The sequence below is a fragment of the Martes martes genome (assembly GCF_963455335.1).
Source record: "Martes martes genome assembly, chromosome: 10".
Lineage (NCBI taxonomy): Eukaryota > Metazoa > Chordata > Mammalia > Carnivora > Mustelidae > Martes > Martes martes.
Genome location: NC_137898.1, coordinates 55,870,637 through 55,886,646, shown reverse-complemented (window position 1 = coordinate 55,886,646; position 16,010 = coordinate 55,870,637). Strand labels below are relative to the sequence as shown.

At 40.6% G+C, this 16,010-nt stretch overlaps 1 protein-coding gene across 1 annotated transcript; it reads right to left on the bottom strand.

Annotated features, from left to right (window-relative positions):
* Positions 1-6,423: 6,423 nt before the first annotated feature.
* Positions 6,424-7,828, bottom strand: LOC308350147 (hemoglobin subunit epsilon-1; the record flags this gene model as incomplete). Its single annotated transcript, XM_080815150.1, has 3 exons — positions 6,424-6,552; positions 7,407-7,629; positions 7,737-7,828. The coding sequence occupies 3 exons, from the start codon at positions 7,826-7,828 to the stop codon at positions 6,424-6,426; spliced, it is 444 nt and encodes a 147-aa protein (XP_080671276.1).
* Positions 7,829-16,010: the final 8,182 nt, after the last annotated feature.

The following is a 16,010-nucleotide window of genomic DNA, read 5'->3' as shown; positions in this document are numbered from 1 at the left end:
GGTGTCTGGGAGCTTACTGGTGACCAGTAATGTGCCAGAAGTGAGTCTGTGTTGCTACTTCTCTGTGTGCCTTTTATTCCTCATTTCTAGTTTTCAAGCCCTTGCTTCTCCCAATGAAATGAGACCATTGGTCAACAGTGGGTTGTCACTACCAGGGGTGCGGTTTGGACAAGGGAGGGTCAGCAGGATGGACATCTGGGTTTCTGATAGCGTTGGACGGTTCTATCAGGGGGATTCTGCTGTCCTTTCCCCACCGTCTACTAGGCATTTCCTATCTCAAGCTCCCCACCCCATTATCCCTAAGGTGACCTTGTGGGCTGACCATGAGGCATGAGTAGAATTAAGAGGGGTAAGAATTATAAATCTGTTGGGCATTGTGTCAGATGTTTACAAGATACCATTCAGTTGTTCATGTTGGATATAAAAGAAGCCACAGCTTTTCTTGGTCACCATTTTTTCTAAAACTTAGATGGGGCTCATGCTTTTATAGTTCTTGTAAGAAGAAAAGACTCCAATCTAGCATCAGTTCAGAAACAGGGCAGGTAAAAACTGGGTAATTTAGAGAACTAGTATTATACGATTATTGCTGAGTTCTATTAAAATACATTGTACTTGTTTGAGTACCTTTTTTTCCACTCTGACTACATAGCACTGTGTCTGGCCAATACCACATATCCACTCATTGTGTCAGAAGATGCACAATTGAGTATTGGGAAAAATTGTGTGTTCAATGGAGAGAATATTAGGCTCTGTGGCAATAGCGATTGATTAAGGTAGCTGTTTTTGGCATTTGCTGGATCCACTCTCTTGTTGTGCTTAACTATTCCTCATATGTAATGAGGCAGAGGCAATCTTCACTGATAGAATTCCACACACTACTGTCCCTGTCACTTAAGGTACTTTGGTCTTGTGCATCTCAAACAAGCATTCATTGGTCTAAACAAGGCACACTTCTGGGGAGAGAGGGAATGACTTACTTTATCTTTTTTTTTTTTTTTTCCAGAGTTTATTGCTCTCACATTTTGAGCTCCAGGAAGCTAGTTGATTTGTTTCTCACCAATCTCAAAAAAAAAAAAAAAAAAAAAAAAGTTTAAGAAATAATCTCCCTGCATATTTGCAAAGGTACACTAAAATTTAAAGAGTTCAACTCAATAAATTAATGTTGAATTTCTGCTATTAAAAATAAATCCTTTGAGATAATGAAAACTTTTATCAATTCATCTTGGAAAAAACTTACATTTAAAATGTGGATTGTTCTGCCATTACTATGCTTGGTAGTTTACTGTGGTGCCTCTAAGATGCAGAATTTTTATTATCACAACCTCTGTCATTCATAAAGAGCTAATTGAATTACAGCATTTGGAGAAATGTCTTTGAAAAATATCTTTTAAAAGTAGCAGAATGGGGGTGTCTGGGTGGCTCAGTGGGTTAAAGCCTCTGCCTTTGGCTCAGGTCATGATCCCAGGGTCCTGGGATCGAGCCCCACATTGGGCTCTCTGCTCAGCAGGGAGCCTGCTTCCTCCTCTCTCTCTGCCTGCATCTCTGCCTACTTCTGATCTCTGTCTGCCAAATAAATAAATAAAATCTTAAAAAAAAAGTAGCAGAATGATCAAAAGAATAAAATGGAGAAAAACAAAACAAAACAATAAAATATGGATAAGAATTGCTAAGGTGCCAAAATCTAGTTTACCATGACAGACTTGATGATCAGTGAGCTCTCAGACCCAAGTTGTGATGATGTGAACACTTGGTACAGAGATATTTAAAAAAAAGAAAAAAAAAGAGGGGGTGCCTGGGTGGCTCAGTGGGTTAAAGCCTCTGCCTTCAGTTCAGGTCATGATCCCAGGTCCTGGGATTGAGCCCCAAATCAGGTTCTCTGCTCCATAGGGAGCCTGCTTCCTCCTCTCTCTCTGCCTGTCTCTCTGCCTACTTGTGATCTCTGTCAAATAAATAAATAAAATAATTTTTAAAAAAAAGTGTGTATGGACCACATCTTCCTTATCCATTCATCCATTGAAGGGCATCTTGGTTCTTTCCACAGTTTGGCGACCGTGGCCATTGCTGCTATAAACATTGGGGTACAGATGGCCCTTCTTTTCACTACATCTGTGTCGTTGGGGTAAATACCCAGTAGTGCAATTGCATAGGGAAGCTCTATTTTTAATTTCCTGAGGAATCTCCACACTGTTCTCCAAAGTGGCTGCACCAGTTTGCATTCCCACCAGCAGTGAGATGTGGTCCATATACACTATGGAGTATTATGCCTCCATCAGAAAGGACGAATACCCAACTTTTGTAGCAACATGGACAGGACTGGAAGAGATTATGCTGAGTGAAATAAGTCAAACAGAGAGAGTCAAGTATCATGTGGTTTCACTTATTTGTGGAGCATAACAAATAATATAGAGGACAAGGGGAGATGGAGAGGAGAAGGGAGTTGAGGGAAGTTGGAAGGGGAGGTGAACCATGAGAGACTACAGACTCTGAAAAACAACCTGAGGGTTTTGAAGGGGCGGGGGGTGGGAGGCTGGGGGAACCAGGTGGTGGGTATTAGGGAGGGCAAAGATTGCATGGAGCACTGGGGGAGGTGAAAAAACAATGAATACTGTTACGCTGAAAATAAATTAAAAAAAATTAAAATTAGAGCTACCCTATGACCCAGCAATTGCACTACTAAGTATTTACCCCAAAGATACAGATGTAGTGAAAAGAAGGGCCATGTGCACCCCAATGTTCATAGCAGCAATGTCCACAACAACCAAAGTGTAGAAAGAGCCGAGATGCCCTTCAGCAGGCGAATGGGTAAAGAAGATGTGGTCCATATACACAGTGGAATATTACTCAGCCATCAGAAAGGATGAATACCCAGGGGCACCTGGCTCAGTGGGTTAGGCCTCTGCCTTCGGCTCAGGTCATGATCTCAGGGTCCTGGAATCAAGCCCCGCATTGGGCTCTCTGCTTAGCAGGGAGCCTGCTTTCCCTTCTATCTCTGCCTGCTTCTCTGCCTACTTGTGATCTCTCTTTCTGTGTCAAATAAATAAATAAAACCTTAAAAAAAAAAAAAAAGAAAAAGAAAGGATGAATACCCAGTATTTGCATCAGCATGGAAGGGACTGGAGATTATGCTGAGTGAAATAATTCAAACAGAGAAAGTCAACTATCATAAGGTTTCACTTACTTGTGGGACATAAGGAATAATGTGGAAGACATTAGGAGAAGGAAAGGAAAAGTGAATTGGGAGAAATTGGATGGGGAGACAAATCATGAGAGACTAGGGACTCCAAGAAACAAACTGAGGGTTTTAGAGGGGAGGGGGATGGGGGGATGGGTTAGCCCAGTGATGTGTATTAAGGAGAGTATGTATTGCATGAAGCACTGGGTGTTATACACAATGAATCCTGGAACACTACATCAAAAACTAATGAGATACTGTATGGTGACTAACATAACAATAATAATAAATAAAGCAACTAAAAAGGGACGAATTGTAAATGTCCTAGGCATTTAATGAGGAGTTTGTGACAATGTATCATTCTGTTATTCAGCCAGTTTTATAGGGAGGAAGACACAGACCTTCTTTGTTCTCAATTCATTTCAGATTGTACTGTATATTGACTAATTGAATTTAAATTAAAAAATAAATTTTAAAATTAAAAAAAAGGATACATTGGACACACAATTTAATATTTCTTAAAATAGTAATAATGCCTCTATCCAACAACACAAGGAAGCAAAATAAGTAAATTAGGGCAGGGTTGGATGTTCCTCCACTGTTTTTTAATCCATTTAATAGTCAGCACACTTACCAAAGCAAAAGGTATTCCCTCAGAGTCAACAGACAACCGTCTGGCAGATTTCATATATCTACCAATTTGTCTCAAGAAATACAGGTGTTTGGGAGGTTGGGGGGGGGAAGGGTGCTAGCATGTGTTCCGTGCACAAAGTAGCAGAAGATTCCACGGCATGGGCTTCAGATTCAGGGAGTTGTCTCTGGCATGAGTTAGATCTATCCTCCCTTGCTGTTTCACTTCTCTTCATTTCTAATCAGGCTGAAGCCACCTTCTTTGAGAATTCCACATGGGAAATGGATAGGCAGGAAATGTTGCTGCAGGAAGCAGAAGCCTAATAACCTGGGATTTGTCTTCAGTGGCAGAGAGTGAGAAGACACTATAAGGTTTTCATCCTGGTAATGACATCACCTCTAAATCTCCAAGAATGTCCTGGTCATCAAGATATTATTTGGCTCAAATGGTTCTTATTGTCTGTCAATAATAAGTAAGTCTTTTTTTCATCTATTTAAAGTCTGAGGAGCTCCTGGATGGCTCAGCTAGTTAAGCATCTGACTCTTGGTTTCAGCTCAGGTCAGGTTTCAGGATCTTGAGACTGAGCCCTGTGTAGAGCTCTGCACTCAGTGGGGAGTCTGCCTGGAACTCTTTCCCTCTCCTTCTACCCCTCCCTCCTGTGCTCACTCTCTCTCTAAAACAAACATATAAAACTTTAACAAAAAAATTAATCTGAGTCATCCACACCTGTATCTGGGTGTGCATATGCACGTGTGTGTGTGTTAATTATGAAGTTGTTACCATTTAAATGGTCTTAAACTGGTAACATTGTAATTGAAATCTAGACCCTTAAGGGATAAAGAACATATCTTCTGCCCACCACTCCATCATCACCATCCTTGACATGTGTGACAGACAGAGTAAGAGTTAAAGGCGAGAAAGAGGAAATGAGACTGATCAATTAAAAATGCATGTTTGTTATTGACAGAGACACTGACTGACTCGGACTGGGTAAAAGGTGTAGCACCAGGAACAGCTTCTGTTTCCTTTGCTGAGGGGCATAAAGAGAGGCTACAAGGCTCAGGGACCAGTGCTGTTGACAGCCTGCAACTAAATAATCATTTGCCTATCATCACTGTTGTGGAGACATAAGCCCAAATCAGAAGGTAGTTCACAGAACAAATTCTGATCAATGCATGGGGGCAATGAAATGCCTGAGAGCTAAATTTGCCAAGATATGACACACTAACTTGTAAAATATGAAGGTCCTGAGCCTTGATGTGAAAATTTGACTCAAGGCCTAGAGTTCAGGATTCCCTAAGCAACCTAGCAATGACTCCCTCAAAAGTAATTCAGTTCATGCATTTCCTCACAAGTGTCCCCAAGTCAGTGCAGTGCCTCTTGTTAGATTTTGCCCCTCCCTTTCCTACCCCCAGGCTGGGAGATTTCAGTCATCGACTACCAGCTCCTTCCTTGTCATCCACAGTCAGATGTCACCTTTTTCTCACTCTACTTCTGGTCGCCCTTCACATTTTTTGCAGCTGTCACTGCTTTTCTTGTGTTTAGGCCATTATGTCTGTTGCTCTGATTTAGTCTCTGCAATTTTAAATTCATTTTGTGTGAATTAAGTTGATTACTTCCCCCAACCACCACCTACCATTCCTTGAGTCACTATAGTTCTAAGGATATTTACTGTTTACTCTTGCCAAAAGCATAATAATAGTTTTTATTTTTATATTCATGGCCTAACGTTATCTTGTCTTTCCTAATGTTCTACCTATGTCTCACTGTTGCCTTTATTTCCAGAAAGCCATTTTCCTGCATGTCACCAAGCCCTAACTTACTGGTTTTAAACTAGAAGCCTTTATTAGAATCTCATCTGATATGTGAAGTCTTTGTTATTCTCCCCTACCATAAATTCATACAATAGCCTAACTCCAACTTTATTTTAGGCATGTTACATTTGATTATAAAATAACATGCAATGATTTCATATGTCTTAGCCTTGGCTCCCCATTGAGACCACGGAATCCTTTGGAAAAGAAGAGGTTGTTGTTGGTTCATGGAAATTTTCTGGAAAGCTCCCAGCCATCCCTCAACTCATCCTCTTATGCCCAGTTCAGCCTCACAAAATATATGATAAGCTAGCTCATTCAATGTGTACATTAAAGCAAATGGAAAAAGTAACTCTAGCCTAGACCTTAGGTCCCTGCAATGGTTTTAAAGCTGAGACATGTACCACAAATCTGAGGCAATGCTTAGCACCTCCTTCCTTCCCCATCTACAGTAATTTTTTGCCACACTGCTCTTTAAGTCCTTGACATTTGACTAACCCTCTCCCCAACCCAGAAAACTTCTTCTGCATTCTAGCATCCATCCTGATCCTCTAGAATCCTCCCATAATGTCTGTCTTCCCAAAGAAGCTCTTATTTATTCTGTCTCCTCCCACTCTTCAGCAATGAAATTTCTCTCCTTTAACACAAGAGTGAAACACAGAGAAGACATAACATTAATTTCTGATTATGGAATAGAATGAGCTTTATTAAACGGAAGCTGTCCTCTCAAGGCCAAACCCGAATCCCCATATGCAGAAGGAGAACACTGGGGGCACAGAAGGGTACTGCTGAACTGGAAAGAGGACTCAGTGGTACTTGTGGGCCAGAGCAGTGGCAACACCAGCCACTAGCTTCTGCCAAGCGGCCTGCACCTCGGGGGTGAACTCCTTGCCAAAATGAGAAGCCAGAATGATCACCAGTACGTTGCCCAGGAGCTGTTAAGTGAAAGACAAATGACAAATAGGCATGTTGAGTACAAGTTCTCAAAAACAATTGCATAAAAAGTGGCTCAATACCTACACTCCCTGCCAATCCCACACCTTAACCTGCTCCAAGGGGTGTGCCTACGAAAAGCCCAGATAAGCTAGTCCCTAAATTCAATGTAACAAGTGTGAGCCTTCCATTCAACTCCTTGCCTCCCTAGAGTCCCATCCTCTCTCCCATACCACCATTTTTATTTTTATCTCTTTCTCCCACCCTCTCTTATCTACCAGTTGGCTAATTCCTATAATAATGGGATTTTAGGGCTGCATGGGTTCCCCGACTGAGTTTATTTAAAGTCTCCAATCATTGCAGGAACAAGCCTCCATTTGGTAACAATATTGACAGGTAATTTAAGATATTTTAGAGAACTTGTATATTTCTTTGAGACAGTCTGTCTAAAAATACCCCCCCGCAATCTTTCCCTAAACTTTCACATCAGGACCCACATAAAATAAGACATTTCTCCTTTCTTGAGATGGGGCCTTTATCTACCAAACACTAAATTCCATTCGTCCTTGAACAAGTCTGCTATTCTCTGATGTTATTCTCTAGGATGAACACTTCCGGTTCAGACAAAAGTTCTTGAAAAATTTTAAGCAAACTCTGGCTGCTAATAGCCCTTTATTGTCACTAGTTTTGAATCAAGGTGGTCCTGGTTATGCCCACTGGAGGTCTGTTCTTCTAACACCAAGTTGGACCCATAATTTCTGAAATTTTTGTTAGTCATTCCAATCAAAGACTTGACTTGCTTTACTATATCAAAGTGAAAAGTAATACAAGAGCACATGAATACTTCCTGACTCACCCTAAAGTTCTCAGGATCCACGTGTAGCTTGTCACAGTGCAGCTCACTCAGCTTAGCAAAGGCGCCCTTGAGATTGTCCATGTTTTTGATAGCATCTCCAAAAGAAGTCAGCACCTTCTTGCCATGGGCCTTGACCTTGGGGTTACCCATGATGGCAGAGGCAGAGGACAGGTTGCCGAAGTTGTCAAAGAACCTCTGGGTCCAGGGATAAACAACCAGGAGCCTATGTGATGGAAAATTAGAGACTTTCAAAAATCCTGAAGAATTTCCAGTCAATTGGCCAGGCTCATATTCACCACCCTTCCCCATGCCTTGAAACCCAGTGCCTACCTGCCCAGGGCCTCGCCTCCAGCCTCTTCCACATGCACTTTGCTCCACAGGCCGGTGATAGCAGCCTTCTCCTCAGCGCTAAAATGCACCATGATGTCAGGTCTGGGAACGTACAGGTGGTCAGAGAGAGAAGCAGGTGTGTGCTGCTGCTGGAAGCTGTCACCTTTTATTCTTTACGGCTGACCTTCTGGCCCCTTGTTCCTCCTAGTTCTTTGAAGTCATTGGTCAAGGCTGAGCTGTGTCCCTCAGGGGTGGAGTCAGGTCAGGAAAGGGTCATCAATGAGGAATGTACACTGAACTTGTGATAACGTGTCTTGGTTCCTGAGACAGCCTTCCATTGTTGGCTCCTCCTCTGCCCTCAACACAATTTTGCTTCCATTCTCCTTTTCACCCTCTCTTCCCCTGTTTTGATCCTCCAAGATAACATCCATCTCTCCCTTTCTTCTTCTCCTCCAAGAAAGACCTGTAGTGAGGAGCTAAGCCCAAGACAAGGAAAGAGTTTCAGTCAAAACATTTTTTTTTAAGATTTTATTTATTTATTTGACAGATGGAGATCACAAGTAGGCAGAGAAGCAGGCAGAGAGAGAGGAGGAAGCAGGCTCCCTGCTGAGCAGAGAGCCCGATATGGGGCTTGATCCCAGGACTCTGGGATCATGACCTGAGCCAAAGGCAGAGGCTTTAACCCACTGAGCCACCCAGGTGCCCCAGTCAAAACAGTTTTAATATTTGAGTTAAAGATGGTGGCAGGGACAAGAACAGAATCAAGAAGAAAAAAATACAGTTGTTGACACAGCATCTCAGCCAGTTTTAACTCACTTGAGTGGATTATAACCAAGCCTCTGGTTCTTAGTTTTCCAAAGGAGACAAAACACATATGTGGTTATTTCAAGAAGCTGAACAGGGTAAGAAATGATTTACAATAGGACTAAGACCTCAATCTCAAAGCACAATTCCTGAGGGCAATTTCACAGAGAGAACAGAAAGAATAAACTTATGTCCTGTGCTTCCCCAGAACCTTCTCTCTGTCCATTTCTCTCTGACTTCAGGAGAAACTGATTACTTTGGGGAGATTTCCCTGAGCTCTTGTCTTGATTTTCTGCCCCACTAATACTTCTTTAATCAGTGAGACAGCTCAGGACTCTGCAATTATTTAAAACCAGGATTTGTGATTAAGCTGAAAAATAAATGAACTGGCAGGTTAACTAGGCTAGAGGTTGGAGTATGTTTAAGGTTTGTTTCAACCATAGGTGCCAGAGGCTTCAAATGCCTCTAGTGTCCTTTTGTTGTTTGTTCGTTGATGCCACTCTTGTCTTTGGGCTTCCCTAAAAACGCAGCATGAAATAGAGTCTGCATCTTTCAACTTTTTCAACTGTAATCCCTGTTATTAGTCTGGAGTCCTGTTGGTATGGTGGTAAGGAATGTTGGAGGAGAAACATTCTGTAATTCTGTAATTGTATAATTAAGTTCCAGTCTTTAATGGGCTGTGACTTTCACAGCGTTTGTTAGTTTTTCTCCTCTTAAGAAGTCAGGAAAACCTCCCTGGGCTAGACTGTATTATGAATTCTGATTCTGAGGTCAGTCAGGTTGGTTGAATGTAGTCACTCAATGCTTAGGTGCTTGTTGAGTCAAGCTAAATTATCTTAGCTGTTCATTTTAAAGTATTTTACTTATTTCTCCTATGAAATATCATTATTATCTCCCTTTCCTGGATGAAAAACCCAAAGTTTAGGAATAAGTGAAATGGTTATCCAGATAGATCAGAAAGATTAAATCATCAGAAAAAGCAAACAGTAAGAGTATTTATTACATATAGCCAAACAGTGGAAAAAGCCGAGATGCCCTTCAACAGATGAATGGATAAAGAAGTTGTAGTTCATATACACAACGGAATATTACTCAGCCATCAGAGAGGATGAATACTGGGTGTGGTGTATAAACAATGAATTCTGGAACACTGAAAAGGAATTTTTAAAGAAAGGAAGAATACTCAACTTTTGGATCAACATGGACAGGACTGGAGGAGATTATGCTAAGTGAAGTAAGTCAAGCAGAGAAAGTCAATTATCATATGGTTTCACTTACTTGTGGAACATAAGAAATAATGTGGAGGACATTAGGAGAAAGAAAGGAAAATCGAAGGGGGTGGAAATCGGAGAGGGGGATGAACCATGAGAGACTGTGGACTCTGAGAAACAAATTAAGGACTTTAGAGGGGAGGGCGGTGGGGGAATGGGTGAGCATGGTGGTAGGTATTAAGAAAGGCATGGATTGCATGGAGCACTGGATGTGATACATAAACAATGAATGTTGGAACTAAAACTAATGATGTATTGTATGGTGACTAACATAACACAATAAAAAAATTAAAAAATTTAAAAAAACCACTAAACTAAAAGACAGTTTGGGAGCACTTCCAAATTGGTGAATGGATCAAATTGCTGGGAAGGTGGGGTACCTGGAGGGTGCATAGAAGCTCTGTGCCATTCCCATCCCCATATCTTGGCCTACACACCCCTTCCCTTCAGCTGTTTCTGAGTTGCATTCTTTACAATAAACCAGTAAGCATTAAAAAAATAATAATAATAAAATTAAAAATTAACAAGTTAAAAAACATGTTATGTCTTAAGGTATTTAAATTAAAATGATTTTTACAAAGAAATTCTAAATTTTGATAAACATTAATACCTGCCTCTCAGGTGTTCTGTAGTCTTTGCACCTTTGTAAGCTCTCTGAAGGATTTTATGAAATTTAAGATGTCTCTTTTCATCAGGGAAAAATAAAATGTTAAATCTTCCTAGTTAACTTATGACATGTATAAATTCTGTGAGTCAAATATTATATCTTTAGGTGCTATTCTTATGGATTATATAAGTCACACTGTTGGTAGGTAAACTAGGTCTTTGGCCCCCCTACATGGTTTTCATAGCATTATCTAAGAAAAATTGCTCCAAAAATTATTCTTTACCGTGAATGAGGGTTTTTTTTTTTATTTTTTAATTTTAAAAGTGGAAAACCATAGACAGGGTTTATAAACCACTGAAGCTATAAAAACCTGTGTAGGACTCTTTATTAGGGAGGCTATCTGTCTGTTTCCATTACGCATCTTGATTTAAAGTCTCATTACAGAAAAAGATGGTATCTATCAAGGTTCCACGAGGTGTTACATCCACCTAGAATAAGTTGGTTACCATGAGCAGCAGGAGATTCTTGTGGCTGCCATGCAGGAAGCCAGATGAACATCTGTTCACTGAAGGAATGAGAGAACAGACCACACTGGTGTCAGACAACAGGGCTGCTTTCTAATCCTGTGCCCCCTCCTCAGCACCATCTCTCACAAAGACTGTAGGTTAGTCAACCAGAGCTGGGTTTTGTTCTCAGAGTGATTTCTCCCAGTTGGCAGCTCATGACATGGACATCAGTGTTTGACTGGCCTCTGGGATCACTGTGGCTAAAGCATAGCCAGAGATGTGTGTGAATGTTAATTAAGCAAGAGGGAGAGGAATTGGAGGGCCAGAACCAGCCAGTTACTAGACACTGTTCTATGTGGTGGACCTGGAAGGTTACAACTTAAATTTGGCAGCTTAGACAGTCATAAATTTCCCATTCCCTCAGAAATGTAGTTCTATTTTTTTGCTTTCCTTGATGCTTTCTCACCTTAAGTTGTCTTCATCTATTTTGGTGATTTGTTTTCAAAAACAAGGAATTCCTGTTTTTTTTTTTCCCTGTTTATTGCAAGTAATATTGCCCAATATACTCTATGAACTAAGAAAAACAGAGAAAAAAATACTGTGAAGGAGTGACTATTATTAGAGCCAGTGTTTTCTAATCTTCCTTCCCTTCAGTGTACTGCACTACCATGGGTTATTGGTCCATATCCCATGGCTCTGACCTGAGATTTAATAAACTATGTTCAAGTAGAGTACCTCTGAGGCATTCATAAACCCAATATTCAGATTTCTTCCTAGGGTTGATTCAAATGGGACTCTTCTAGGTATATACAGGGCCTAGAATCTTGTATACAGAAGTAATGGGAAAAGATCCAGTTTTAGGCTAAGCTTCCAAGTCTGCCTTTAGAAGATTGGGAAGTCTTTGACTCAGTGACTTCTGAATTCTACAAAACATGTAATGATTTTTTTTTTTTAACCTAGGCATGCTATCTTCAGCACTTTGGGTATTCAGTATTAAGCTATGGCATAGCATGTTTCTGGAATAGAAAATTCACATCTCTCTGGAAAAGGCTAAATTTGAGGTTTGGTAAATAAGCAGGGCTTAACTGGAAGCAGTAATGGTTATGGTTGGACCCCACCCATTAACAAGATCATCCACCAAGAGGAATTATGAACAACTAGCACCCTTTGTTTTGTAGTCCTAGTTGGGGTAGCTCGTGATTGCTCCTCCCCTAAAGACTTTGTAGCCTTTCCTAATTCTAGCCCCAGGGGGGTTCTTTCTGAAACCAAGTTCCCAGGACCCCAATTTTACTGAATTTGAGACATCTGTGAGGGAAAGGAATTTCTCCTAGATTCCTAAGACCAATGAGCTAATGTAGCACTTCTCTGTACTCCAGCCGATTCAGGCGCTAAAGTCACCATTTTTTTCCTGTCCCTGTTTGACTGATTGATTGATTTTTTTGTGTGTTTTGTTTTGTTTTTCTTTCTGTTTCTCTTCATCCCCCTCACCCCTCCTCCCCCTCCTCTTTCTTCTTCTTCCTGATCCTCTTCTTCCTGATCCTCCTTTTCTTCTTCTTCTTCTTCTTCTTCTTCTTCTTCAAGTTTGTTAATTCATTTGCCTTCTGGAATTTGAGGGGCTTTTATTTCATTTTGTTTTCTTTTTAATCAACAGAGGCAGGCAGATCCCCTGTTTTTCTCCTTCTAGTGACTTGAGCTGGTGATACCTGGGTGGGGTCAGAACCTGTGGGCATAGATAAGAGCTTAAGACTACACAGAGCTGTGGCAAAGGAGGGAACTAAGACACTAAAGACAGTGAAAGCCAGAGTACTTCTCTCATTGTCTTCAAAGACCCCATCCTTGGTTCCTACACAAGTCAATAAGTGCAAGAGCTTGTGGGCTAGTGTTTGAAGGTCCTGCAAGGTTAACTGCTCAGAAGTGCCTGATAAATATGCTCTGGGTAAAATGTGTGTGTGTGTGTGTGTGTGTGTGTGTGGTCACAAATATGTGAGTATTGTCAGAATATAAAGGCCACAGTAACTAAATAATGTGCAAGACCTAGGAAGCCAGGAGAATAAATCACATTCTCTAAATTCAACTGAGATTAGAAAGATAAATTTAGTGACAAAAAGAGACACTCAACATCATTTGAAAGAGAAAGAATGTCTTTCAGGCCAGAAGATCTTATTTATAATTTTATGAAATATTCTGAAGTGTAAAGAAAAGATGCCAATCATTACAGAGTTGACCAATAAGGAAAGAGTAAGAAAAAGAAGATCTCTTACGTTGGCTTAGAGTCTAGAGATGTTCTGAACCTCACATAACATTTATGTCCACACCATGACTAGACACGCTATGGCAATGGATGAATAAGCCACATCTGATCCCATTGGCAAGAGAGCTACTTGGCATGATTGCACCCAGATACCTGCCTTTGCACAATTTGTTCCCTCTCCTTTTATCTGATTGTTGTAAGGAAATGACTTATTATTCAATAGATATGAGTATTCTAGTTGTAAATCTCAACGCAGAATAATAAACAAGCGCCTTGGTTTCTATTTTGGTCTGTGTGCCTTTTATTTGGCCAGAATAAGCCTTCAAGAGCCTGTCTCAACCTACAACTGGGCCACTTCTTGGAACTCAAGAATCAGACCCAGGTCTTGGCTGCTGGGGTCTGACTAGCTCTAGCTGTCCTTCCTACTTCCAACACTGCTCCACCAATTGCTTTGTATATACAGCAGTGGGTATACATCTATATTCTTTGTACTTCTAGTTGTGTGTGTGTTTGACCATTCATTCAACACTGCAAAAGTGCTAAGAACACAGAGGTGAGAAAAGCAGAGTCTGTTTTCATGGAGGGCATAGTGGGAGGAGTTAGACAAAAGTAATTGAAGAAGTAGGACACAGGGAATATGCCAGTGATGCTCAGTGAACAGAGGAAGAGAAGACTGGATTGAGGGGCAGAGTGTGATGGGGACAAGGGTGGAATGCGATCCTTATTTTAAATAGTATGGCAGGAATGTTCTTATATAAAAGGGCACATGAGAAGATAACAATAGATGATGAGGGAGCAATTCATACAGAACCATCATGAAATGTTTAAGGCATAGGTAATTGCAAATATAAAGATTCTGAAGTGGGAGGATGCTTAGGATTTTCAGGGAATGAAAATAAGTCCAATGTAGGCACAGATGAAGTGAGGGAGAGATCATAGGCTAATCTATAGAATTTGCAACAATAATAATTCCTGTATCAGAGTTGTAAGAAAAAAACAAAGTGTGTGTGTGTGTGTATATATATATATATCCCCTGCCATTAAGGGGGGGGGGCAACTGTATAAATACACACACACACACACGCGATTAATGCACTCATTATAATTATATCTGCATATACGCATATGTGTGTGTGTGTGTGCGTGCGCGTGCGCACGTGCCACCCCCCCTTATTGACAGGGGATGTGTTCCAAGAACCTCAGTGGATGTCTGAAACTGCAGGTAGTCCTGACCCCTATATGTACTCTGTTTTTCCCTATATGTAGATATTTAATGATAAAGTTTATAAATTAGTCATTTTTAGAGTTTAACAACAATAACTCTATTTAATAATAAAATAGGACAATTATAACAATACACTATTATAAAAGTTATGTGACCTCAAAGGGATATGAAGTTTCTTTTGGGGATGAATAAATGTTCTTATACTGATTGTATTGATGGCAACACAACTGTGAGTATACTAAAATCACAAAACTATATATTTCAAATGAATCAGTATGTGAATTATATCCTAGTAAAGCTGATATACTTACAAGGTTTCAGGCTGATAGTTCAGATTGATAAACTTAGACATTTCCTTGAAGGCAGTAGGAAAATTTTGATTCCCCTTGGTGCCCCAGAGAGATATTGCAGGACCATGTCAGCAAGTTAATTCTGGTGTTGGTAGGAACAGATCAATGTAGGCAGGAATAATAGTCAGGAGACAGTTGCTGCAGTTCAGTGAGGAAATCGTAGCGTATGAAGGAGCTCAGAGGCCTGGGGTTGGACAGGTGGCCTGGGGAAGGAGGAACACTTTTCAGAGGCACAAAGGGAGATCTCTATTGGAAGTTTGGGCAAATGGTTCCTCTGATGGGCTGGGTCCAGAACCAAAAACATTCCCTAAGACAGGGAAGAATCAGGAACAATTACACTTATTTCCCCATCACTTTATCTTTGGGAATCTTCCTTTTTTCAGGCCCCTAAAAAGCATGTGATCTCTTCCTCTGGTTTACTATACTTCCATGTTTATGTCCTAAATAAATGTCAACTCTGCAGACATTGCTGTAAACCACATTCCTCTGATGATTCTAAAGAACTATAATAAGGTCTCCTAGAGAATTGTATAGAACTTTGCTCTGAGCCCTTCATTAAAAATCCAGCTGTTCTGGGGCTTCCCTGAGAAAGATGGTCAAGATGGTAGAAGGGTCAAGACTGATCAGAACTTTGACCTGGTGGTTCAGCCACAGACAGTGATCTATACCAAAAGAAGAGGGCAAGTCAAAACTTGTGGTGAGCACAGAACAAAGATGGTGGGGTTGAGTTCTCAGAAAGTCCTTCAATCTTTATCTTTTACTAAGAGAATAAACGAGGGCTGTATTTGCTCAGACTGTGGTGTAGTTTCTGCCACGACTGGCCAAAGCCATATCCTTCAGAGTCCTTCTCTGATAGTATGTCCTCTGTACCAGTCATCTGACAAATATTTGTTGACCACCTACTTTGAACCAGTCTTCAAGGATGTAGGGATCCACAGGCAGATAAACAGATAAAACATAAACAAACAAATACAAAAATGCTGTGAGTTATTTTTTACCAAAAGGAACTCAAAGGTAAAACATGTGTGGTTGGGAGGGTGGGGAGTGGGGGTGGGATACCACTGGTTGCTTGGGAAATATGAAGTTAATTTATTCTAAGATGGATAAATTTTAAGATCTAAGTTACATACAGGTTGAGTAACTTCTTTATAAATTTTAGAGCCTGAAGTCCACACAGGTTGAATAATTTCTGTGACAAAGACTAGCTTTGCCTGACACAGAATCCTCAGTCTTGAGGACTTCCTTGTTTCTAAGTCTTGA